This window comes from Gadus chalcogrammus, chromosome 13, assembly GCF_026213295.1.
Source record: "Gadus chalcogrammus isolate NIFS_2021 chromosome 13, NIFS_Gcha_1.0, whole genome shotgun sequence".
Taxonomy (NCBI): Eukaryota; Metazoa; Chordata; class Actinopteri; order Gadiformes; family Gadidae; genus Gadus; species Gadus chalcogrammus.
Window position 1 is genome coordinate 9,866,562 of NC_079424.1, and position 9,109 is coordinate 9,875,670.

The 9,109-nt window shown below is 44.7% G+C and overlaps 2 protein-coding genes across 2 annotated transcripts; both read left to right on the forward strand.

Annotated features, from left to right (window-relative positions):
* The first annotated feature begins 68 nt into the window (after nt 1-68).
* Nucleotides 69-4,491, forward strand: LOC130401985 (E3 ubiquitin/ISG15 ligase TRIM25-like). The gene is made up of 3 exons (XM_056606042.1): nt 69-171; nt 648-3,542; nt 4,401-4,491. Exon 2 carries the CDS (start codon nt 657-659, stop codon nt 2,247-2,249), a length of 1,593 nt encoding a protein of 530 aa, XP_056462017.1. The 5' UTR covers nt 69-171; nt 648-656; the 3' UTR covers nt 2,250-3,542; nt 4,401-4,491.
* LOC130402378 (transmembrane protein adipocyte-associated 1 homolog) lies at nt 4,412-8,055 on the forward strand. The gene is made up of 6 exons (XM_056606526.1): nt 4,412-4,572; nt 4,860-4,911; nt 5,211-5,297; nt 6,045-6,117; nt 6,317-6,396; nt 7,783-8,055. Exons 1-6 carry the CDS (start codon nt 4,412-4,414, stop codon nt 8,053-8,055), a joined length of 726 nt encoding a protein of 241 aa, XP_056462501.1.
* Nucleotides 8,056-9,109: the final 1,054 nt, after the last annotated feature.

The following is a 9,109-nucleotide window of genomic DNA, read 5'->3' on the forward strand; positions in this document are numbered from 1 at the left end:
CAACCTCGCTGTTGACCTCGTTTCCGTATCGTACCTCCTGTGCTACAGACTAGTAGGCTACGGACGGTCTCTGCTGCGCGCCACATTCACCATGTTGACGCGAGGAAGAGCAGCGTCTGAGAGGAGCGCACCTTCACTTCGCCTTTAAACATAGCCTACTCAACTCCACAGGTTTGTTTATTCTCACAAAGTATTTCTTTCGACACTTAAATTGCTCTGTCATTTAAACATTAAAAAACGGTAACTGACGAAAGTTGTAGGGGAAAGATCATCTGAAATTAGACTGTAAATAGGCATGCACGGTTTGATGGCAATATAACTAGAGCTATGACGTTATATGTTTAAAATAAAATGTTTACCGGTGAACTGTTGGGATATTATGTACTTTCATCTTTGGGATCGTGTTCCTTAGAAACGCGTTGCAAAACGAAACTTGAGCAAACAAACCGAACCCAGTGCGACATCGATTGAACCTTGATACGAGTAATAAAGTGTCTGACTTTAGGGCTTTCATAGCTTAGCGACTAAATGCAAATCGACTAGCTGCTTGGCTTTTACTTTTGTTTGATTATCTATAAGCCTTTGTGTGCATGTATACTACAAACCTGTCCAGGCAATTCATGACTATTGCTATTTGTTGTTTAAAGCCAGCTGTCATGTCCTGTACTGGGGAAACCATCTCTGCCAAGAACGAGAGGGAGTCTACTTGTCCCATCTGCTTGCAGCTGTTCTCTGAGCCAATGTCTCTGCCCTGTGGACATATCTACTGTCTGCCATGTTTACAGACCATGTCTGCAGGACTTGATCAAAACAACTGCCCTGAATGCCAGCAGGAGTACGGTGGAACTGATGCCTTGGTGAAGAACATGAAAATGTGCAGCATGGTTGAAGCACATAAAGCTGCTCTTGGAAGTGATGTCAATGCAAACAAATCATACTTAGACTGTGGCAAAGAAATGACCGCAACAGAACATAGAGAGGTAACATGCTATTGCTACCAAGCAACCGAACCAGCTCAGAGCCAATTAAAGGAGCCTGAGAAGCAGAATCCCCTGGAGGTCCAAGATGGCTACAGGACTGAGTTAGATTCCTCAGGGCCCCTACCCGTATCTCCTAAACAGCACCTGCCCACTCCACCTAAACCAGAAAGCAACGCATCAAAGAAAACGGAGATGGACGAACCTAAATTCCGACTGGCCTCCCAACTCACAGAGTTGACCGTCAGGTTAGACATGGCCGAGTGTGCTCTGAGGAAGGAGAAGGAACGGGAGGAGGAGGTGAGTGCCGCCAATGAGGAGCTGAGAGCGGCCGCAGCAAAACTTCTTCATGACATCCAAGCTCTGTCCCTGACCTACAGTGAGGCGGTGACCCAGTTAATCGAAGGAGAGCTGAGCCCGGGTGAGGGTAGCCTACGCACCAGGGTGAGTCAGGCTTCCCAGCTGACCGAGCAGCTGAGACACACAGTGCTCAGCGCAGAGTCCCTGTTGACCGAAGACGACAAAGCCACGTTCACCGAGGATCTGAACCTCCTGCAGCCACGCATCGTGCAGCTGATGAGCCAGCCTCAGGCGGGGGAAGAGGCGGAGCCCGGAACCGCATCGAAAAGGAACGTCTCACTCGCTTGCGCCAAGCTGGAGGCAGCAAACGCTGATTTCAAGGCGGGCACGGGAGACATTCACCGCGCGCTCCGGAACCTTCTCAACCCGTCGGAGGTGACCTTCGACCCGGACACCGCCCACCCCAACCTGGTGCTGTCGGGTGACATGAAGACGGTGACCTACGGTGCCACCAAGCAGGCCTATCCGACCTCTCCGGAGAGGTTCACCAGCTTCCTCCAGGTGCTCAGCAGCCAGAGCTTCTCCGGTGGGGAGCACTGCTGGCGGGTGGAGCTTGAAGGCGCCCCGTGGGCCATCGGCGTATGCTACAGCGGGCAGCTGGCCCGCAGCGGGCTGCCCAGCGCACTGGAGAGCAGCCGCAGCTCCTGGTGTCTGATGTGGTCCGAGAACCGCCTGAGGGCTTTCGAGCGGGGTCACGATGTGCCGCTGAAGTTAACCACACTGTCACGGACTCTGGAGGTGCGGCTGAGCTTCAAGAGCCACAGCCTCAGCTTCTACAATGTCTGCCTGAGCGGGGAAAAGACACACGTGTACACCTTCAATGCTGTCCTCACAGAGCCGGTTCACGTTGCGTACAGGATGATGTCCGCACACCCCAAAGCTCGTATCACTATTGGGGAGGCGTTACTATAAGACTTTTCTATTAAGTGCCGTCGGTAATGAAACGAGAGACACTTTATCAAATATGGTACAGAGAGAGAAAGTGTTTTTGTATATATTTGAAGGGACTACATGTAGGATTTTACCATGCATTAATCTATTAAATGGGCAATATAAGAACAGGTTGTCATTTACGTCACAACAATTGGGCCCGGAAAGAACAAGACCGGAAGAGACATGTGATGATGGCAAGCGTTGGTAATTGCAAATATTCTATAGTGCAGAAGCTTAACCTATAAATATACCTGTATAATATGCTGTGGGTCAAACCGCAATAACTTTGTTAGGTGATTTGACAAAGGTTTTGGATGACGGAACATTTTCGTAATGAGTAACTGATGCCAAGACCAAATAACCACAGATAAATGTAGGACCCCGTCATGGTTGCTTGCAACTATATTTATTGTTATACTTGTAAAATAAAAAAATCTTTATTAATCCCTGGTATTTGACATAAAATGTTACATAAAACATTCAAGAAGATTAGGAGGATTATTCTACATCTGAAGACCTGGGTTCAAACAATTTGTGGGGTTAGTCTGCATTTACAATGATTGAATGATATATACATTTCAACGATTACTATAGCAAATGAGTGGAGTTGTGTTCCAAGATGTGGAGATCTGAAAATTTTCTGATTTTCTTAGTGCCTTCGCTGGCCTGGTTCAGGAAGTATAGGTCAGTGAACTTTGATCGAAGGCAGACAGCAGGACGTGTCTTCTGTCACTCCGCTAAAAAAGTGTTTCATTGATCAAACCAAAATAATTGAGCTAATGATTCACACACATTGTATAAAAAAAAAAGTTTTCCGAACAATCCAGATCCCTCGAAATGAATGTATATTTTCGACCAATCAGATCGATAGAAATGCTTCTTTCTTTCCGACCAATCAGATCGTTCGAAATAATAACTACGCTATGTAAACTACATTAATCTGCCTTTTTATCACTGTGACTTAAATATGTAAATGTAGGGAAAAGGAGAGAGAAAAGGGCTAAAATCCTATGTTTTGGACATTCTCAACAAAACTCTTTCACTTAATTAGGCCATTCAACATTTCCTTACGTCTTAAACTATGTTGCTTTATTTAAACATATTTTCACCATCATCTTGCACTACAGCAGTCGCCACTTTTTAATAGGTCCATGACGCGTATCCATGACCCTACCCACCGCCCTTTAAAAAAAGACTAACTTCCGGTCCTTGCTCTCGCGATAACTTGTGTGCCCAGCGGAGAGCGTCTCAGCTGACCAGTGGGGGAATTTGGTGAGCTAACGTAGTCGTAGAGCGTCGGCTAGTCCACAACAGAGATGTCGTTGTCAATATATTCAGTTTATTGATCGACCTCGTTGCATTTAAAATACATTTTCATAGCGCGTACTTATAGCTTATTCCGTGAATTTCCCCGTTTCCTCGACAAACTAACTTTCGATTGGGTAAGTTATATTTTGCTTCCTTAAAATTCCCTTTCGTATCTAGGTTGATGTTGGGGTTTGTAATCGGAAGGCATACAATGATTAGTCGTCAATATATGCAACTTGAAGCACTCGTGATGGAAACATCCATCTCCCCTCAGTCGATTACATTTGTATACAATTTAGCTTAACGTGTTAGAATGCTAACTATTCGTAGCTATAGCTTCCAGGCTGTTATGCCGACACAGTGTATATATTTCGCATTGATTTTGTGACCTCGGTAAGATGACCACTATAGAGAATAAGTTTCTAATAATGTCGCATATTGGTTCGTTGTGGTCACGCTTCCCTAATCGTCAACAAAGGTATTGTGATTTGTTTGTTTTGAGTTTGAAAAGGGGCGACCTCGTTGGAAGTGTATTTATCCTAAACAACACAAACCGATGTTGTCATATAACATGATCCGGGGTCGTACAAGGCAAAAGTATTGTCTACGACGAGAGAGGAACGATGGGCTTGCCTTCCTAACGTTGTTTGGACTTAATATTATGTAACTGCTGTTGTTTACGTGCTCGTATTGTTCCATTCTCTGTCCCTCTCTCTCTGTATATGTATATGTATATGAGATGGATAGATAATCGTAGTCGTGGCCGTTGCTGTAGCAACTTCTAATAGTTGGCATATTACTGTATTTACCTTATCCTGCTAGGCCTCGACATCATGCTGGACGTAGTGAGATTTGCGCAATATAATGGCAGCACTACACCTTCGCCTTTGGAGAACATATCAACATTCCCGACCTGGCAGCCCGACACTGAGGCCAACATCTCTAAGCCCCACAGATGTCTTCAGGTTCTCTATGAGGACATTGGGGACTCAAGGTAAAGCGTAGTGTTGTACAAGACAATTCGACATTATGTCCCTTGTTTCATAATTGAACAGTAATATTGTACCTGTTGCTTCAAATCCAAAAGCCTCCCTCCCCCATGTTTGTCACCATACAACAAACACAACATGAAATTCAAAAGCATATGTCTTATTTTCCTGTGTATGCATTTTTTGGGGGAATCCTTCTCCTAAACATTAGGGTGCGTTTCTGGGACCTGCTGTTGCTGGTGCCAAATGTGGCGTTTTTCATTTTCCTGATGTGGAAACTCCCCTCCGCCAGGGCCAAGATCCGCCTTACCTCCAGTCCCATCTTCATCACCTTTTACCTGCTGGTAGGGTGCTCTCTGGCAGAAAAATTGGATCCTATCCATTGACCTGTGATGGAATATCACTAAACAGATAATGGCCACCTACACATTTGATTCTATTCAATGGAAATTATAATTCTAGAAAGTCTCATGAACTTAAGTGCCATTCAGACAACAACACTGTTTTGGAGGGAAAAGTAGACAAGCCATGTTGAAGGATCTCCAATATAATATGAATTTGTATTAATATTCATGTTGTGGAAATTTGCTAGGCCGATTCAACTTGATACTTATTCAGCCCAATGTCACTTCTCTGACCTCAGGTTTTTGTGGTGGCGGCGGTGGGAATAACAAGGGCCATAGTATCCATGACAGTGAGCGCATCCAGCGCAGCCACTATCATAGACAAGGTACAGTGACCTGCCCTTGAATGTGTGTGCTTTTTTGGTTTAAAAATGTTCGGTTTTCATCCCCCAATCATAAGGACTATAAATACCTGCATAAAGAAAGTATTGAACAGCTTAACTCTCACTTCATTAAAAACACATGACGAAACGAACAACACGTAAATGTAATAGACCGCCACTCCATTGTGTAGAGTTCGGACATAAACAGCCACTATTGTGGATAGCTCCTGCTACCTGGGCCAGTTTATTAAGCATTAGGAATCTTGAAGATACCACCTTGTTATCTGAAGCTCCCAGAAACTCCCATTAGTATAGCTTCTGCATGACCTCTACGGGCGTTTATGCTGAAGGGGGGAAACATGACATTCCTTGCATACCAGACAGACCCCTAAGCTGAGGACAGCACCAAGCTCGCTATTTCCTCTGGTAAGGCCACTCTGTGTTCATCCACAAGGGAACACTATGTTTAATGCCAGCATTGGGAATTAGTTTTGTGTTGGTGTCATGTTTATTAATTATGTGAGATGTATGTTTGGGCCACACGTTTATGACAAACAGGATAGTTGTGATTATTGTGATTATAACAGATTTTGTATTCAATTTAACAATTTGGCAACCAGTTTATTTATTACAGTGCCTATTGCTGAGTTGTAACATTTTTTTTTTATGAATACAAATTGACATCAACATGCAATTAATTGTGCAGCCCCAATGTATGTGACTTATCTGTTGTTGTGTGTGGTCTGTTAGGTGCTGTGGGAGATCACTCGGTTCTTCCTGCTTGCTATTGAACTGAGCGTCATCATCCTCGGCCTCGCTTTTGGTAAGTGTGCTTCGAGTTGGCTCACATGGTTTCACTTCTCATTAAAAGTAGTAGTAGGAGCATGCACTCAATCTTAGTTCCATGAAGTCTCCTATTTATGGTTGGCTCCTCTTGACTCGTAGTGTAAATGAAAGCGTGTGATTGTCACTAAGCAGACTGTGTTTGCGTGTTACCTCTAATGCTTGTATTTATTTCTCAGGGCACCTGGAGAGCAAGTCCAGTATAAAGCGCGTGCTGGCCATCACTGCTGTCCTCGCTTTGGCCTATTCGATTACACAGGTAGCTGTCTATTATTAGAATCATTATTATTATTGTGATAAGTCACGTGTGTTTTGGTGATGCCGAACCTGTCTGCTGAGGTTAAAACCTAATAAACAGTCACCATGTGTAATCTGCGCGAGTCAGCGAGAACAAAAAATGATGTCATCACAGCCCTCGTGCAGGATACACATGGCAATTTGTTGCTTGTCGCGCACATCTGAAAAGTTTAAACTCAGTAGGCAGAGTGCATCAACTGCCATCCACAACAATCTTATGGCAGAGCAGCAACTATAAACGGGGCTTACTGAATAATGCATTGAGAAACGCAGCCACATTAGTAGCTCTGCCAATGACAACAAGGATGTTATTCATGCTATAGCTCTCTAAATACAGATCATTAGGTTGGGGTAGGTCAGATGTTCGGTTAAGCTCAACAAGGAGCAATTTTGCTACAAGCTGTTGGACTGTGTGTATTTATTGCTGTCGCCTTGCCCTGAAGAGGGGATTCCATGTTTAGTTTGGATGTTTTATTACAAGGGAGCCCTTCGTTCTTTAGATCAAGGTAAAGCGACGACGGTTTCCTTTTTTCTGCTCTTCTCAGGGCACCCTTGAGATTCGGTATCCAGACCATCATCTGTCTGCAGAGGATTTTAATATCTATGGCCACGGAGGGAGACACTTCTGGTTAGCCAGTTCCTGCTTCTTCTTTCTGGTCAGTAGACGTGGGCTGATGGCAAATGGAAAAAGATGATCTCATACTTTTCCCCTTCATTGAAGCAGCTTCTATTACCGCATTGTATTTTAATTTGTTTTTCTTTTAGGTGTATTCCCTGATCGTCATCTTGCCTAAAACTCCATTAAGAGAACGGCTATCACTGCCATGTAAGTTTGGAGCAGAATTGCTTTTCAGCATGAGAGAGATTTCTAAAGTTAGTTTGACAGTTTGATTAATTAGATTTTTTGTGTATTTGACCAAATCAAGATGCCTCCATAAGTTCTCCGTCTACCTTTTTTAATGATTTCAAAATCACTTATTTCCAACGATCAGTCGGTTCAACTATTTATTCACGGTCGTTTAAACTATTTGCTTTCACAGCTAAGAAGAGTTTCTATGTGTATGCTGCCGTTCTCTCTTTGCTGAACCTCGTCCAGGGCCTGGGAAGTGCCCTGCTTTGTGCTGGGATCATAGAGGGACTATGGTTAGTACACTCTAACGTCTGCCATGAAGTTCAGAGTTGGTAGTGAGTTAAGGGTTATTAATTCCCCTGGTATCCTTGGTTACACCTTGGTATCCTTGGTTACACCAAGGGTGCCAGGGGGGAACGCTTCTCCTCCATTTGCGTTACGTTCAATCATGTGCCCTATTTAAGTATAATTCTTCTTCTTCCCCTTCATCGATTGTGACTCCCACCCTCTACCTCCCTGCCCCGGTACAGCTCAGAGCCCAAGATCCTGTTCTCCTACAAGTCCCAGATGGACGAGCCCGAGGATAGCGACGTCCACCTGCCTCCCACCTCTGCCGCCGGAATGGGCCGCAAGGAGCAGCCCGACCAGGGCCTCTACTACTCCTCCACGCAGATCGACGGCTCGGGGTCCGCAACGGCAGGGGCCTACCTGGACGACGTGGTCTCCGGCAGCGTCTTCAGCATCAACCGCTGGAGGCCTATCAACGTGTAAAGAGAGTGAGAGCGAGAGAGAGAGAGATGGAACCGTGGATTTCCGGATTGAGGATTGTTGGTGTGTATAAAAAGCAGTCCAGCCAGGATAAGGATAAACAAAGAGGAGTTGTTTGGAGGGGACGTTGCAAGCCACTTGTGTGACTTACAGACGAATGAGAGTCCTCTTCAGTGTGTGACTGCCGGAGCAGCGTCTTTCGACCCCTACGAAGAACACTGTCGTTCTGTATGGTTCACAATGGCTACCCAATGGTCGATGGAGCATTTCATATTGGTTCATTCCCTGCCTTCATTCCAGATGTGTGTTCTCTGTTCTCTCTGTTGATCGGCCGGTCGAGGGATCTGTAGTCTGCACTGAGTCTCTGGTGAAAAGCTCTTCAGTATTAACCGTGTGTACAATTCCATCTATGGCTGACTTGAACTCTGCCTTTTTTGGGGTTCATTTCCCCCTTGTGTCAAATGGCAGTGCCTCCCACCCATTTTTTGATATTTCCTTTTTTTTTTTAGCAAGGACTAATCGCTACTGCATTCCCATTGTTGTCTAAGTGTTGGACTTCTGCAAGCAGTGGTGCTGTGTTCTCTTCCTGTAGACATGTGAAAGGCTGAGCCGTGGTGTCATCTGTATCACTGTTGTAGTGGTGCTTAGGAAATGCCTGTAAAAACGCTGGCTTCTTATGTCTTTGTGAAGGAAGAACACCAGTTTTACTACCTACTAAAGCAGGAATCACTCGCTGCTGGAGGCAGCCGAGACACGAGACGCTCATCCCATAGTGTTTTTCTTGGTCCCTTGTATTTATTGCAGAGATTCACTTTGATGGCAAGTAATCATTCCCCTGTTGGAGATGGAGTTGCCTTAAGAGGTGAGATATGGCACTTAATTGCATTCAATCGTTATAGAAAATTTAATTTCATCCCAGAAGGTGTAATTATTTATAAGCCAACATCTACATTCCAATCTTGGGACATGCAATTCTATATGCCCTGTTGAAAGTAAGAGAGGTTTCTGTATTGTGGTTCTGTCTTTATTTGTGACAAACTATGTATTTGCCGGTTTG

Excerpts from the sequence above, each read along its gene's own strand:
- LOC130401985 (XM_056606042.1), top strand. The coding sequence starts at position 657 with ATGTCCTGTACTGGGGAAACCATCTCTGCCAAGAACGAGAGGGAGTCT.
- LOC130402378 (XM_056606526.1), top strand. The coding sequence starts at position 4,412 with ATGCTGGACGTAGTGAGATTTGCGCAATATAATGGCAGCACTACACCT. Across the intron at positions 4,573-4,859 it reads GAGGACATTGGGGACTCAAG|GGCCAAGATCCGCCTTACCT; the intron begins GTAAAGCGTAGT and ends CCCCTCCGCCAG. Across the intron at positions 6,397-7,782 it reads TGGCCTATTCGATTACACAG|CTCCCACCCTCTACCTCCCT; the intron begins GTAGCTGTCTAT and ends CATCGATTGTGA.